The 15,288-nt window shown below is 57.3% G+C and overlaps 8 protein-coding genes across 8 annotated transcripts; 3 read left to right on the top strand and 5 right to left on the bottom strand.

Moving 5' to 3' along the window:
• Positions 1 to 84: 84 nt before the first annotated feature.
• NHX1 (bifunctional K:H/Na:H antiporter NHX1) lies at positions 85 to 2,331 on the bottom strand (the record flags this gene model as incomplete). Its single annotated transcript, XM_083197616.1, has 5 exons — positions 85 to 1,190; positions 1,244 to 1,900; positions 1,962 to 2,108; positions 2,183 to 2,218; positions 2,286 to 2,331. 5 exons carry the CDS (start codon positions 2,329 to 2,331, stop codon positions 85 to 87), a joined length of 1,992 nt encoding a protein of 663 aa, XP_083047084.1.
• Positions 2,332 to 3,346: 1,015 nt separating this feature from the next.
• Positions 3,347 to 4,038, top strand: ARL3 (Arf family GTPase ARL3; the record flags this gene model as incomplete). The annotated part of the gene is made up of 2 exons (XM_083197615.1): positions 3,347 to 3,395; positions 3,452 to 4,038. The coding sequence occupies 2 exons, from the start codon at positions 3,347 to 3,349 to the stop codon at positions 4,036 to 4,038; spliced, it is 636 nt and encodes a 211-aa protein (XP_083047083.1).
• A 283-nt stretch (positions 4,039 to 4,321) lies between these two features.
• ACO1O0_008250 (exosome non-catalytic core subunit RRP45) lies at positions 4,322 to 5,260 on the bottom strand (the record flags this gene model as incomplete). The annotated part of the gene is made up of 2 exons (XM_083197614.1): positions 4,322 to 5,039; positions 5,097 to 5,260. The coding sequence occupies 2 exons, from the start codon at positions 5,258 to 5,260 to the stop codon at positions 4,322 to 4,324; spliced, it is 882 nt and encodes a 293-aa protein (XP_083047082.1).
• A 218-nt stretch (positions 5,261 to 5,478) lies between these two features.
• On the top strand, positions 5,479 to 6,424 carry CWC15 (Pre-mRNA-splicing factor Cwf15/Cwc15; the record flags this gene model as incomplete). The annotated part of the gene is made up of 4 exons (XM_083197613.1): positions 5,479 to 5,511; positions 5,565 to 6,035; positions 6,090 to 6,260; positions 6,371 to 6,424. 4 exons carry the CDS (start codon positions 5,479 to 5,481, stop codon positions 6,422 to 6,424), a joined length of 729 nt encoding a protein of 242 aa, XP_083047081.1.
• An 87-nt stretch (positions 6,425 to 6,511) lies between these two features.
• On the bottom strand, positions 6,512 to 8,426 carry ACO1O0_008248 (xylulokinase; the record flags this gene model as incomplete). The annotated part of the gene is made up of 3 exons (XM_083197612.1): positions 6,512 to 7,771; positions 7,860 to 8,308; positions 8,366 to 8,426. The coding sequence occupies 3 exons, from the start codon at positions 8,424 to 8,426 to the stop codon at positions 6,512 to 6,514; spliced, it is 1,770 nt and encodes a 589-aa protein (XP_083047080.1).
• A 2,195-nt stretch (positions 8,427 to 10,621) lies between these two features.
• On the bottom strand, positions 10,622 to 11,913 carry MMT2 (cation efflux family-domain-containing protein; the record flags this gene model as incomplete). The annotated part of the gene is made up of 2 exons (XM_083197611.1): positions 10,622 to 11,223; positions 11,289 to 11,913. 2 exons carry the CDS (start codon positions 11,911 to 11,913, stop codon positions 10,622 to 10,624), a joined length of 1,227 nt encoding a protein of 408 aa, XP_083047079.1.
• Positions 11,914 to 13,204: 1,291 nt separating this feature from the next.
• On the top strand, positions 13,205 to 14,401 carry ACO1O0_008246 (DHS-like NAD/FAD-binding domain-containing protein; the record flags this gene model as incomplete). Its single annotated transcript, XM_083197610.1, has 1 exon — positions 13,205 to 14,401. One exon carries the CDS (start codon positions 13,205 to 13,207, stop codon positions 14,399 to 14,401), a length of 1,197 nt encoding a protein of 398 aa, XP_083047078.1.
• A 249-nt stretch (positions 14,402 to 14,650) lies between these two features.
• Positions 14,651 to 15,115, bottom strand: ACO1O0_008245 (DUF5321 domain-containing protein; the record flags this gene model as incomplete). Its single annotated transcript, XM_083197609.1, has 1 exon — positions 14,651 to 15,115. One exon carries the CDS (start codon positions 15,113 to 15,115, stop codon positions 14,651 to 14,653), a length of 465 nt encoding a protein of 154 aa, XP_083047077.1.
• Between the last annotated feature and the right edge of the window lie 173 nt (positions 15,116 to 15,288).

Genomic DNA, 15,288 nt, shown 5'->3' with positions numbered 1-15,288 from the left:
GCTTTCTCTCATATACATCCTGTACAGTTCTAGATAACAAACAAGGCTCCCCTTCTTTCTCCTTCTCTACTCTCGTCTTTGTCTCTAACTGGGCCCGCCACTACTGCTGCCATTACCACTCCTGTTGCCGTCTCCGTGGAGTAGCAGCCTGGGCTTGATGTAGTCCTCATCGAGCTGCCTGAACAGACCCGCTGGATCCTCGGCGGCCCAGAGCTGCCGGATGGCGCCCGTAGCGGTGAAGGGCATGCCTGGTGAGGCAACGCCAGTGCCTGGGCTCGAAGGCTCACCAGCAGGGCTCATGAATGCGCTACCTGCCTGCGGCGGGGGTGCTGATCCTGAGCGCGGGAGGGGCGAGCGGCGGGCAGGGGGCGGGAGATCCGATGTATCGATGTCGCTACCCAAATCCGAATCCTCGCCGTTGCCAGGGCGGCCGAGCAGCTCAGCGCGCTCAAACTCGCCAGCACGTAGGCTCGAGTTCTGACGGCTGATGCTGGCGGAGCGTATAGCAGGGGAGCTAGCACCAGAAGCGTATCTAGCGTGGCCCTGTCTCCCGAGGTTGTTCAGGGGCATGGTTCCGTTTTGACGAGGGTTGTATCCTATGGCAGAGCCGGAGCGCTTAACATGGAGGCCCGCGCCGAAGGACTCGATGTCGAACTCGTCGTCACTGTCAATCTCTTCGACGACGCCGGTGCGGATGCCGAGGATCTCGAGCATACGCGCAGTGGTACCGCCAAAGATGATGACGGTGAGCACGACGACAACGAGCACAGTGGCTCTCAGGGCATACGAGTTCTCGCCAGTGAGGAGGGCGGCCAGCGCCACACCGACAGCTCCGCGAAGACCAGCCCAGAAGAGCATAGCCTGGTAGTTGTAGGGCAGTTCATCCTCGACGTCCATGCCTCTGCGCCTCGCACGGTATCGAATGAACCAGTTGATGGCCTTAGACAGGGGGAAGACGGCGACCCAGCGTGCAGCGCAAACGGCGAAAATGGTAACAATGATGAGAGGGGGTTGGAACTGGAGCGCATTATCGGTAAACAGGGCCAAGCCCAGGTAGATGAAGATGAAGTTTTCCGACAGCTGTGACATGACTTGGAAGATGAACTTTGTAGTGAGCTGTGTACGCCTTGACATGTTGAAATAGGCATAGTGCTTCAATGTAATACCGCAGAACAGCAAAGACACGATACCTGAGGCTTCTGTCAGCTCTGGCGCATATGAATAGTGGAGGGGGAAGACACACCAGACATGTGAAGTCCATGAGAAAAGAAGTACGTCGCATAGGCAATGAGAACAATCAGACAGCTCTCGATCTGAGGGAAACGCCTAACATATGTGAACTTGAGAAGGAGTGCAGTTCCGACGCCTACAATGACGCCAATCATCAAGCTACCGAAGAAGACGAGCAGGAAGATGCCCGTAGCCTCAAAGAAGCTGAGGATACCGTAACTATCGGCCTCACCCTTGTTGTACTTTTGGGCCGTCTCGAAAATGACGATAGCAATGGCATCGTTAAGAATGGATTCACCAAAAATGATAGTGTATAGCTTAGGGTCGACCTTGTAAGTATTAAAGATGGCGAGAATGGTGACAGGGTCGGTAGCGGAGAGGGTTGCGCCGACGGAGATGGCATCGACAAAGGTCATGTCGAGGGATCCAGGGATCTTGGTGAATAGCCACAAAATCAGGCCGATGACGACGGCGGAGAGGAACGTGCCGGCGAAGGCAAAGGTGACGATGGTGCCGATGTTGCGGAAGAAGTTGGCCTGGTGCAGCTCGTATCCGCAGGAGAGGATGATGGGGGGTAGCAGGAGGTTGAAGAAGATCTGGTAGTCGAAGCTAATGAGGTTGCGGATCGAGTCGCCTGGGGTGATGACGAGGATGAGACCGACCGTCATTCCTAGAGCCAGCGATTAGAGATGAGGGGGGGCGGAGGCGGAACTGGGGAAATAGCCACGAACCTGCAAAGATGGAGATGACGGTCTCGTGGACAGCTGTGACCTTCTTCTGCTGCAGCAGGTAGCTGGTGAAGAATGCGACAATGAGCAGCATGATGGAGATGAAGAGAGCCCAGGCCGCGAAGAGCTCCTTTTGTGCCGAGTCGCCCTCTATTGAAATGTCAGTATAGACCTCTAGGGGATCGAGTTTCTGATGGCGCGCGTCCTAGATGTCGTCGACGTACCTTCGGGGTCGGCATCGTCCTCGTCGCTACTACGCCCTGTTTGACCATCAGCATGCTATTCCTAATTGACGTACGGCCGCTACCGGCTCTGGGGCAGACGTACGCATGAGCTCCATGCCCATATCGGCGATGTTTCTGGAAAGCGACATGGCGGAGGCCACGCGATGATGAGCGAAAGTCGGAGGAACGGGCGGTCTGATGAAGCTCGATGGGGAGCCTCACGGCGCGGATGCCGGGGGCATGAATCGGGCGAGGCAATGCAGTCGGAAATGGTCGCTCAAACAATCGGTCGGAAGAACAGTCAAGACGATGGAGGCCTGTCGCGATTCGTGGGTGTTGAGCGGGTGGAAAGGTTGGGGAAAGATGAAGTGCCAGCTTGCAGGAAAGATATCCAGCATGTCCGGGTCAGTGGCGCATGCCTGGGCATCATGGCTGATGCGCCCTGGATTGTAGTGGATGTCATGGTGGGAGGCCACTGCAGCTAGGAATACTGCCTATTAGGTAGTAGCAACAAGCTTACAGTACGTACTATTACTAGTAATTACGCGGACAGTTTCTGGGCGTTGAGATTAGAGGCGACAAGGCTATTGGTTGTCTACGCAGCACCAATATTAGACGAAACGCCGTGACCATCCTGATGCGTCGTTTTTTCCCTGCTGTCAGTTGATACAGGGACGGATAAAGACGATTGAGGGCTGAACTTTATCCTACATAATATTACCACCCGTGCCAATAAGCACCTAACCTCGACTCTCGTGTCGGGGATTCACGAGATGACCCTCGCGGGTATCTAATCAAAAGCCACGGCCGGCCAAGGTTACAGTAACCCAGGAGTATTGAGCATGAGAAAATGCCGATGCTATCTAATGCATAAACATTTTCCCCTACCGACTGTTTCCAAGTCAACGGCCAACCTCGTGTCCTCCGTTGTGGTCGCTGGGATAAGTACAAGTATGTGCCAACTAGTAAGGCACAGCAAATAAGCTGGGCCCTCCCATTCCGGGGGTCCAGCTTCCAGCTTCCCGCTCCCAGGCGCATCCCGAACCATACCATAATCTCCCACCGCGACCGACTTGGAACTTCCTACAACTCGACATCTCGAGGCGCTCGCTTCTCCAAATGCATGCAGCAACCCCTACCTACTCTGCGACGGCCTAGACCATCATGTACCACCTTGCCAAGGGCCTCTACCTTTATGCGACGAGCAAAGACGGTCAGCATCACCAGCGCGGCCCCCAGCCCTCGCGCATCCGCTCACATCCCCTACAGAGTACTCGGTGATCCTCCTCGGTCTCGACAACGCCGGCAAGACCACCTTCCACGAGCAGGTCAAGGCGCTATTCCGCCCGGACGGCCCCGAGCCCAAGCTGCGCACCGTCCCCACCGTCGGCCAGAATGTCTCGACCATCACCCTCCCCGACATGTACCTCAAGCTGTGGGACGTAGGCGGCCAGCTCTCGCTGCGTAATCTATGGCAGAGCTACTACTCCAGCTGCCATGCCATCGTCTTCATCATCGACAGCACCGACATTGGCGACGGCAACCTCGAGCACGGCGGCGGCAGGCTCGACGAGTGCCGCCTCGTCCTCGAAGACGTCTTGCAACACTCCGACACCGAGGGCGTGCCGCTGCTCATCCTGGCCAACAAGCAGGACCGCGAGGACTGCGTCGAGACGATCCGCATCAAGGAGGGGCTGGTCAAGAAGGTCATGGAGGGCGAGAAGGGCGCCAGCATCCGCGATTCGAGAGTCCTGTCCATGAGCGCCCTGACCGGCGAAGGCGTCAAGGAGGCTGTCGAGTGGCTGCGCACGCGCGTTCAGTGGAATAAGGAGTCGAGGCCACCCGTCATGAGGTAGCCCCGAGCCTCTCCGCATGAGGTCGGGATCAGCATGTTAGAATTTTGGATGGGTCACGAGATATGATGACATTCGGGTTGCCCTCTTTTTCTTCTCTATCGGCGCATGGGCGGGTGAGCGAGAGGGATCGGAGTTCCTATCTCGCTTCAGAACAGTTTTTGACTTGGTATAGATAGTCATGGCGGGTTTACCCAGCACTCAATAGTCTGGATACTGGTAGTCTTAACACATAGGGGTATCATCCTCTCTTTTTGTACTATTTTTTCTCTTACTTAGGCCACTATCATCTATCGTTCTCCGCCGTGAGCTCTGCCATTAGGCCCCCCTTGTCCCTCCCCTTAGCATCCTCTGACAGTTTCCTCTCCAACAGCTCCGTATACTCCTTGGACTTGTCGAGGGCCACCTGAGCACACTGGACGAAAATCGGCGCGTCAATAGCTGTTCCCCCCAGCTTCGACACCTGACATATCTCCCCATGCCTGTTCAAACTGAACGTGCAGCTGCTGACGCGGAGCTGCTCCTCCAGCCACGTCGCATCCAGCAGGACCGTGTCGCCCTCCTCGCCGAAGTAGCTGAATGTCACGCAGAACGGCGAGTGCAGCCAGCTAAGCGGGACCGGCTCTCGCTCGGCGGGCGTGTATATCGTAAGCGTCTCTCCCTCCATCGTAGTCTCGGGTTTCCTGAAGTGGCGCAGGGCGGCGACGACGGCGAAGCAGGCCGTGTCGAGGAGGTTGCCGTCATGATTGAGGACATGGAGATCGACCCGGATGGACCAGCATTTCTGGCCCGCAACGAGGCACAGTGACTCGGTATCGAGAGCTCCTGATCGGCGAATCGTCTTCTCCAGAAGTCTAGAGAGGAGAACCTCCGTCTCTGTCGGCCGGCTCACCTCAAACGAGGGCGCCACCATGGGGCCCAGTTCAGATGTGATTGTGAAGATGCCATCGAAGGGCCGGTCTGTGTACGGCACCGTCACCTCAGCTGATACTTTGGCAAGGACTCTGTAGTAGGCCAGTTAGCAGTTTAATAGTATCCATTGTAGCATCTGAGTGGCGCACCTTGTCTTGCCAAATTTGACATCTGCAACGCCATACTCATCACCGAAGGTGAGAACGACAGGTCGGCACTGGTCAAATTTCCGGCCGTCTAAGCGCAGCCCTTCTTCCAGAGCTTTCGAAACAAATGTTCTCTCACTGAGAGATGGCTCAGCTTCTCGAGGCATGGCGAATGGTTCTGTCTGTGAATGAATGCTCTGGTATAGTTTTCACTAAGCGCCTTCCATTTCATGCTGGCATTAGTGGGGCGATCGGGAACGCTGAACTGATGTCGCTGAAAAATTCTGCCGGGCGGTGAAACCAGTGCGTTGCCTCCATCACCGTTCAACGACGCAGCAGTCTTCCTCTTCATCCACAACTTCCAACGACGCTTCGGTAACTAAAAATGACTACCGCTCATAGACCGACCTTTGATCCTGTGAGTCAATTCCTTCTCGTTGGATTGCCGATTTCAGATCTAATAGCACCCAGGCGCGAGGCAAGGAAGCCCTCCGCGGACCGGCCTACCACCAGCGCCTTCTCCCAGCCCACACCCAGCTCAAGTACCGCAAAACTGGCCAAGGCGGCGACGCGGACGACGACGACGACACGCGCGACCTTGCTGCGGAGCTCCTCGCAGCCGAATCTGCTCATTTCTCTAAGAAGAAGGGCGGCGCCCCCATCCCCGACGACGACGATGACGAGTCAACCGGAGCTGCCGCGGGAGGTGTGAAGCGGCCGCATCAAATTGCGCCTGATGGAGCTGAGGGAGTGGAAGAAGATCTAGAGGCAAAGCGGCGGCGCATATTAGCGGAGACAAGAGAAATTGACGCCGATGACGAGAGCGAGGAGGAGGAGGAGGACAGTGATAGCGACGATAGCGATGAGGACGATGAGGACGCAGAGCTGCAGCGCGAACTTGAGAGAGTGAGGAGAGAGCGCGAGGAAAAGAAGAAGAGAGAGGTAAGCCGTCAGGATTATCCCAAAGTAGGCACACGATACTGACAGCCATCACAGGAGGAAGAGCGAGCCAAGGCAGAGGAGGAGACGCGGGAGCGAGATATCGCCCTGGGAAACCCTCTACTCAACAAGCAAGACTTTACGATGAAGCGCCGTTGGGACGACGACGTGGTATTCAAGAACCAGGCACGGGGAACCGAAGACAAGGGCAAGAAGGAGTTTGTCAATGTGAGTGAGCTCTGTTTATTCGTTTTTTCCTTTCCCCTTATCATCCCTCCCATCTCCCCAAAATCCAGAAATCCGCTGCTGTACAACATGAATATTGACGTGATGTGCAGGACCTCATTCGCTCCGATTTCCACAGACGCTTTATGAGCAAGTACGTTAGATAATACCGGCCGCCTACCGGCCATTAGATGATTATAGATACCCTTTACGACCCCCTCTTTCCCCATCTTCTGTCAATGTTCATCATCTGCTTAATGCGCCGAACCATTCGAATGCCCGTTGGGCTGGTGCTTCTCCTGAGCGAGGAGTTCCTTCTCCATGGACTCGAATGCGCCCAGGACGTTTCCGTACTTCTGGTACGTGCCGTCGCGGAAGCCTTGGTCGACCCGCTCGATCGAGCCCTCCTCCTTCCAGCGCTTGCCAATGAGGTCGTCGAACGTCTCGCCGTCCTTCCTCTCCATGGCCCAGAGCGCCTTGTACGCACCGCCCAAGGCGCACGCGCTCCCGCCGACGTCGAGCTTGTACACACCGTCCACGCCGCCGAGGACGTCGCCGATGACGCGGGCAATGGCGGGGTTCAGGGACCCGCCGCCGACGAGGTAGATGCGACGGGGCTGGGCCGGCAGGCGTCGCTCGGCGTCGGGCGGGTGGACCAGGTTCTGGGAGCGGAGGCGCATGGACAGCGCCTGCGACTCGACGATGATGCGCGGGTCCGTCTCCGCGGGCCAGCGCTCGGACTCCTCGCGGAGGTCGGAACCGTCGGCGGCGTTGCAGGAGAAGCGGAAGGTGCCGGCGCGGATGTTGGGGACCGTCTCGCGCAGGTAAAAGTACAGGCCGAGCTTGGCGCGGTCGCCTTCCTTAGCGACGTCGAGAGGCGGCGTGTCGAGGACGGCCTTGTTGAAGTTCTCCCAGCCGTTGGTGTTGGGACCGGGCTCGGGCTTGGGCAGCTGGTCGCGGACCTTTTCGCGGGCGAGGCCGCCATTCTTGTAGCAGAGCATGAACATGTAGTGGCCGTTGGTGGTGGGGTGGTTGAAGAAGTGGTACGAGCCATCGGGCTTGTAGGCGGGCGTGTTCATGAGGAAGGTAGTCGATGTGCCGAGGGAGACGATGGCATCGAGAGGTCGCAGGGGGAGGGCAAGGATAGTGGCGGGATTGTCACCGGTGAAGGGTGCGATTTGGCAGTCTGGGCTGAAGCCGAACTTGCGCACAAAGTAGCCGGACACGGAGCCCATGGATCCGCCTCCGTCTATGCGCGGCTCGCCTAGCTTGGCCCGGAGCTCGGCGGCGGCGTCCTTGCAGCCGCCGGCGGTGAGCAGGAGCAGCTTCTCACTGTATCGCTGGTTGGCAATGTCCCACAGGTTCATTCCGCAGACGTCGCTAATGTCGAGGGGGGCAATGTCACCCATGAGGACGGATGCGAGCCATGAGGAGACAAGGGAGATGCGCGCCGTCCGGGCATACATGTCCGGGTTTACGCGGCGTTGGCGCATGATCTGGGGTCCGGTAAAGCGCTACGAGGTACCGTATTAACCCTGGTTCAAAGCAAGGTGCTCAAGCAATGGAATTGGGAGTATCAGGGGGGCCATGATATTGACTTACATGGTGGGCGCCGCTGCCTGTGGCCTCGGCCAGCTTCTCACGGCCGCCTAGCTCCGAGTCGAAGGCGTCGCACTCACCCTGGGTGCTCTGATCTTGCCAATTGGGTGACCACTCGTTGGCCAGTGCCAACGCAAGCTGTTCGGCTAGCGACTTGCTGGCGTCGAGCTCGCGAAGTAGATCCGGGGCCTGCTGGTTCCAATAGACGCTGCCGTGCTGCTGACCGGCGCCGCTCACACCCTTGATGCGGTCCATGGGAACGGGCATGGCCTTCTGTAAGCGGTCGAGGACGAGATCGAGCGACTCCATCCACATGGCGACGGGCGCATAGACCTCGCCGGTGGACTCGCGGACGTGGACGCCCTTGTGGATTCCATACTTGGCGCCAAAGTCACCGTCAAAGTCGACCTTGGCCTGTCCAATGATTTTCAGGTCGCTGTCAACGACAATGGCTATGGAGAGTATGTTAGTCTGTGTATAAGGGAGCTCGGGGAGTTGTTAGCCAGTACCCTTGAGTTGCTGGGTCGAGAGGTCGAAGCCCAGGTAGAGCGGGCCGCCATCGGAGCCCATGATGTCTGCGACTCGAGGATGGAGCTATCCTATGAAGAAAGATGCGCAACTTGTCGTCTAGTGTATTATTATTCGAGACCCAATGGCCAAGTATAGCGAGGATACGAGGAATAGGAGACAAGAAATGGAAATTCAATGGTGGGAGTAATGGGGAAAGAGATGCCACAGGAGAGTCAGGTACAAGTGGAGAGTTTAAGAGCCGACACGCCCACCGCCTGGAACCACCAAGACTGGTCACGATGTAGACTGGTGTGTGGTTGGTGGTTGGCGTCACAATGGCGAAAAAAAAAAGGAAAAGAGGACCCTGTTTTTCTAAACTGGGTCTATGACTTAATAGCAGTCGCTCACTTGTTCAAGATAAGCGTTCCAGGTGTTGGCACTGCATATATGTACTTGTAAGACGAGCCTCTTCGGCACATCATCTTGACGTGATGGGCGAGGGGGAAGCGGCCTCGTTGGCAGATGACCCTTTGTTGGGGGGAACCCCCTCTAGGACCCTCGTATCCGAGTAGCGGGCATCCCGTGAGGGTGGCCACGATGGTGGGATCTAGTCATGCCGTCCTCACCGAAGACTGCTGCGGTTCGCAGGACCTGCGCAGGTTTCCGTTATTCCATATGCCATTACCTCGCAGATGGTTATAGCCTAAATTCATCGTTTGCTGAAAGCGGAGGGTCCACGGGCAGCGCAGAGCCCAAGAGGGTCTGGAAACGGGGTGAAAAGCTTCAAGCTACCAATGGGCTCATGGCGCTTAAAGCTTGGTGGCTTGCCCTAGCGGACGGGGGGAGGCGGCTGGTGCCTTGCGAGCGAGGGGCGAGGGCGAGGGTGTGGTCAGTGAGGGGCATTTCTCGTTGCAGTTGAAGCCAAGGGAGGGGAAGGGATGGATTTGTGGAATGGGGGCCCGCGAAGAGGCGAGATGCAAAGGAGCAAAGCGTCACGATGGCTTCAGCATGTCGGTCTGGGCCTCTGGGGACCTCTATTGCCTGCAATGGGTAATTACCCTGACATCAAGCAATGCAGGTTGGGTCCAGAGTACATCCGTATGTCGGGATTCAACCAGGGCGGGCATATAAAACCGGGGTCCTGCTCCAGAACAGGCGATTGATAGACACTGGGATTGCTGTGCCTGACAGCCTGTCAGCTTGTCAAGTGCCGTCCACCGAACAGGACGTTCAGTCCTTCACTGTCGCTGGCATGGGGGTCTTGGGCCCTGGGCCCTTGGGGAAGCCATCCCACGCCACAACAGAACCTACAACCAAATCCCACCCCAGGTATGCTCACAGCCCTGTACGTCGTATTCACAATGCCACCACGCACCAATCTAGAGCCCTATCGGGGCATGCTCATTGACCGCCGAAGTCGTCGTGAGCCTCTTAATTAGACACTTGCTTTTTAAACGAATTAATCGTTTCTGACGGCGGTATACCGACAACCATGCGTGCCCTGGAAACACGGCTCAGCGAGTGGAAGATCACCCGATCAACTGCATGTATCAGCCTCGCAGCATTCTACGAACAGATTTGCGACCTATATCTCGAGGGTGTTAAAATTCGAGATACTCTCCTTCACGTGAATAATCCACTTTACCAAAATAACATGGCAACCACCAGCGAGCGGACCCTGTATACACAACTGCGGAAATGGCAGCTGAACACACGGCATGAGCCAGTTGAGATCTCGGAAGAGCTTATCCCAAAAGGTCAGGCATTACTTCTTCAGCCCCGACGGTTCCTCGGATGCCTCAATTCTCCGTGATCTGTAGCGGGATGGATTCCAGGCGAATCTCTGGATCATACGGCAGATCCGATATTCTCACGGGATGAAGCGGCGCATTCGGACGAGTGGCGCGAAAGAGGCTACACAAGACCGGGGCAAATTGCCCCAAACTACATGACGAAAGCTTATGATCTGTAAACTTGGCCTTTGGGAGTAGCAGCATCTACGATTGACAGCGCTTCATCGGTGTGTCTCGGGATTTAGGCTCTTGGGCTCTTAGGAGTCGACCATCTTTTGCTGTAGCCACGGCTCCACAGTCGTGCATGTCAAAGAGCCGCACCCCGGTTGTCGATCTGGAGAGCGAAGACTCCGAAGTCTAGAACAGTACCTACTATATTAAGTAAATGCCCGCCATGTATTCCAGTATATGACAAAGTATGGTTCTGAAGCTAGTCGACGCACGCAAAATATAACAGCGTGTCTAGTGTCTATGTTTGCCGCCATCGCCATGGCCACCCTCGTGCTTCGACTCCGGGTCCTCAGTGAGACTCGGCATGTCCGTGATAAACTCGTCAAACTTGCGGTTCACGGGTTCCTCCTGCGACACAAACCGCACGCGGACTCGCCTCACACCGCGCACCTTGGCGCCTACGCGGTCCCGGATCGTCGCCTCCATGTGCCGGACGTGCTCCACCGACCACGTCCCCGGCACCGCCATCTCCAGGTCCATCAGGTAGTTCTGCCCGGACTTAATCCCGCTGACGTCCCGCAGCTCGATCTCGTGGCTCGCCTCCAACTCGGCAATGACCTCGCGCGCCTGCTTCTGGACAGCGCGCTTGACGTCGTCGTCGATGCTCTGGTCGGCCAGCTCACAGAAAGCGTCGACCATATTGCCGGCACCCGCGTGGATGACCATGATGGAGATGAGGAGGCCACCCACCGGATCCAGCCAGCCGGCGTTCTCAATGACGTTAGCGCCGACAATGGCAGCCAGCGTTACGATGCCTGTCAGGCTGTCCACGCGGTGATGTATAGCATTGGACGCCAAGACGGACGAGTGCCGCTCGCGTGCCACTTTCATTGCTGTAAGAGAGAAAAAAGTTAGCCAACAGGTTGTCTCGAGCAGCAAAAGAAGTTTGACAACGTACTAGCATGGTACAACCATTCCTTCACCAACACAGTCCCCGCAGCTATCCACGCAGCATGGATGCTCGGTATACCCAGGCTAGCCGCACTATGCGAATGGCTGTGCCCGTGGCCTATGTGCCCAATGATGGCGTGGGCCGCCTCGGGGTTGAAGTGCCCGTACAAACTGATTGCGCTCTCCCAGCCCATGTAGCAACCGCCGACGAGGAGCATGCCCGAGACGCCCAGCGCCCCCAGGCTCTCCACCTTGCCGTAGCCGAGCGGGAAGCGGTCCGTGGGCGACTTCAGGCTCCAGGACACGGTGGCCAGGGTCAGGACGTCAGATGCGAGGTCAGTCATGCTATGCCAGCCGTCGGCAATCATCGACTTGGAGTTGAATGCCCAGCCGCCCAGGAACTTGGCCACGGCCATGGCCAGGTTGGACGCCAGGCCAATGTTGGTTATGCGCACGCCAGGGTCGTTGCGGTTCTTAGAGACGAGGTAGGTGGTGTCGTGGTGGTGGTGGTGGCCGCCCAGGCCGTGGGAGTGAGAGTGGGAATGGCCATGGTCGTCACCGTCGTCGTGGGAGTGCGATCGGTGCTCGCGATGGTCGCCGCCATTGTCGCGGGTCTGGTGCGCGGCACCCATAACTATGGCGGGCAGGTGGGTGTACCGTAGTCGACGATTACGGCCCAGAAGGAGTCGTGGGAAGAGAGGGCGGGACTCGATGGGCAGGGAGTAAGAGGTGGAGGATGATGGCGAGGGCGAGGATGGGGGACAAGAAGATGGCTTGGAGGAGGTCTGGAGGACACGACGCTGTTGGCGCAAGAAGGTTTCGGATATAGATTTCGGTCGTCGTGGCCTCAGCGGTATTGGCCCATGGTGGAGGATGGAGGCACAGGAGGCTGTGCTTGTGGTGGTAGCGAGCGCAGCTGCTAAGGCCCTGCCACTGCCGCTGCTGCCGTTGCTACTGGTGCTGCTGGTGCGAGTCACGCACCTCAAGGCCGAGCGCCGCCCGGCCAGGGGATACATACAGGACAAAGAGAATGGGGAATGGGGTGGCTCGAGGGTCACATCAAGTGCAGGCACGCGGGGAAGGCCGCGAACAAGGGAGGAATTGCAAAACTGCGAATTTGCGATTACGAAGGCGGTGATGGGAGGTGGAAGCGAGTTTGGTCCGCCCGTGGTTCGGATTTACTCGCGCAACGCCGCCTCCAAAACGTCAGTTCAGTTCCATGATGGGCCCACGGGAGGTGGACGGGACGCCTCGGGACGGCCACAAGTGGAGGCTACTGGCCACTGTAAACCCCCTGTGAGAGCACGCCGCCGCGTCGGCCTGACCTGACAGAGGCCTGGGCCGGATTGATTGAACCCGCGATTCACCGACGAAGGGCACGGACAACGATGCCCAATTCACCGACGGCAGATAATATGATACTACGTTTCTCAGACTCATGATTCATGAATGCTTTCATCGCAGGACACATCTGCGCCCTGCAGCACCGGAATGTAGCTTCGGACAGTACGGATACCACCTGCTATTAGTAGCAGGTCCTTAACGGCACCTACCGAGACTCCGGTATGTGGATACCTTGCAGTTGGATTCTGTAGGGCGATCGCATGACGCAGAGATTCGAGTGTCACGGCGCTCAGGAGCCAGATACCCATGTTCATACCTGGGAGCCTCATGAGCTTCAAGCTGTTTAATCATTCAGTCTACTATCAAGATCTTTCTATGGTAATATGGCTATTGCCCAATTGCGATTTGACCACGAGTTACCTTAGCTGTGTCTACCTAGGTACCGTAAGGTAGCCTCATTGTCATCATCGAGGGATGATGAGTGGCGGAGATTTCAGCCTACCATTTCCGACTTCAACCACTCACCACCAGCTTCCGCCCACCTGATGCCGTGACGTTCCCCGGCATCTATCCTCTCCAATGCGAAAATCTTTGATGCGGATCCCCTACACGGACCTTCTTGCGCCGCCGACAATCACCCCAGCTACCGCCAACACGCTTACCGGGGCCATCAATGCCCTGACAAACTTCTTTGCGGCGCCGCCTCCACCCCATCTCCCCGGCTCTACCCTCGTCCTCTCGGGGGCCGGACTCTCGGTCGCATCTGGCCTGGCTGACTACAGAGGCATCAAGGGCACATACCGTGTCAACAAGTCATACCGCCCCATCTACTACCACGAATTCCTCGGCAGCCACGAAGCGCGCAAGAGATACTGGGCTCGAAGCTTCCTCGGGTGGTCTAGCCTCCACAAGGCGGCGCCAAACGCCGGTCACTACGCCATCAAGGACCTGGCGGAATTGGGGCTGGTACGCAGCGTCATTACGCAGAATGTTGATTCTTTTCATCCCAGGGCTCACCCTAGTGTGCCTACCCTCGAACTACATGGCTACCTGAGATCCACCGTCTGTACCACCTGCCGGAGCGAGTTCTCTCGGGACGAGTTCCAGGAGGACCTCGCCAGGCTCAACCCCCGATGGGCGAGGTTGCTTGAAGAGGCTCTGGCGTCGGGAGCCCTAGATACAGAAGACCCCGAGGAACGCAAGTTCAAGGGCCTGAAGACGAACCCGGATGGAGACGTTGACCTGCCTGATGCCCCCTACACGACCTTTAGATATCCGCCATGTCCCAAGTGCCTGTCTAGTCCACCGATGAAACCCGACGGCCACAAGCACGTGGTCGAGGTGGACGTAGAGGGTGCGTGGTCGGTACCCAGCACCGGTGGCATTCTCAAGCCCGCCGTCGTCATGTTTGGCGAGAGCATCCCCAGCGGTGTCAAGACGGCCGCAGAGGAGGCCGTGGATAATGCAGGCAAGCTGCTGGTGTTGGGCACATCCCTTGCAACGTACTCTGCCTGGAGGATAGCCAAGAGGGCCAACGATAGGGGGATGCCCATAGCCATAATTAATATGGGTGGAGTGAGGGGAGAGGAGCAATTCTTTACCGACTTGAGTCCTAACCAACAAGGAGAGCAAGGTGTCAGGGCCGAGCTGGCGACCCACGAGCTGCTTCCTGCTCTGGTCTCTCATCTTCGGCAAGACGCGCAGCGCTTGCCCGGTGCAGCGACCTCTGGTTCCATGCGCATAAATTCCCACATGTTTAGAGATATGCTCTCCTGAGCGCGCGATAGATTGGTCTTAGCTTGGATATTCTGCATCGAATTACGAGTTAAAAGAAATTCCCAAAGCTGGCTGATGGTTTCCCCGCGGCCTGTGTTGTGTCTGATGGAGGCGGCTGCTCCTCCTCCTTTTTCTCTACTTTAGGAGGCTCCGGTTCAGTTTTCGTCGGCTTTGACTTCTTCTTGGAGGGCTTGGGCGGTACTCCTTCGGCTTTCTCGATGGATCGCAGGACTAGACTTCCGGTTAGCTTCACTCCAGTGGGGGAGAGAGATCAAGGCTCGACTTGCCTTCATCCCAATCCGCCTCCGATTCTGGATTCCCTGTCCCTAGTGCTTGCTCCACGTCCACCTTCTCGCCGTTCTTTATCCTCTCGACGACCTCACGCAGCAGGCCGATCTTGACCTCAGACTGCCGCATGTACCGCTGGAACGAGTTGCGCAGGGCAATCATCTGGATAGACATGGACCCAATGAGGAGGAAGATGATGATAAAGAAGGTCGCTGGGTTCCAGCCCTTGCCCTTGGCGGCCTTGAGTTGATCGCGATTCTCCTTCCGGAACGGCTTAGGGACAAGAGACCGCCAGAATCCGCGGTCGACAATGGTCGCTGGTGCTGTGCTTTGGGGTCGGATCGAGATGCGGGGCTGCAGAGATTTCCGCACAGTGAGGGATGCCACTCTGCTGCTGGCAGCGCGAGCCACGGACCGTTGCAGCATGGTTGCGCGTCGAGTGGTTGAGTTGAAGGAGCGGCAAGACACAAATTTGTCCGGAATTCGGGATGAAGACGGCCATGCTGATGGATGTCGCGGTTGGCGAAGTTGGACGCACGGACCATCCTCGGAGTCCGGCGCCGGTTGCCGTGACAACGACCGATATTTAGCCTCTGGGT

The sequence above is a fragment of the Amphichorda felina genome, assembly GCF_050947745.1.
Source record: "Amphichorda felina strain 45539 chromosome Unknown scaffold_8, whole genome shotgun sequence".
Taxonomy (NCBI): Eukaryota; Fungi; Ascomycota; class Sordariomycetes; order Hypocreales; family Bionectriaceae; genus Amphichorda; species Amphichorda felina.
Note: the sequence above shows the minus strand (reverse complement) of the source record. Positions and strands in the feature narration are given on the sequence as shown.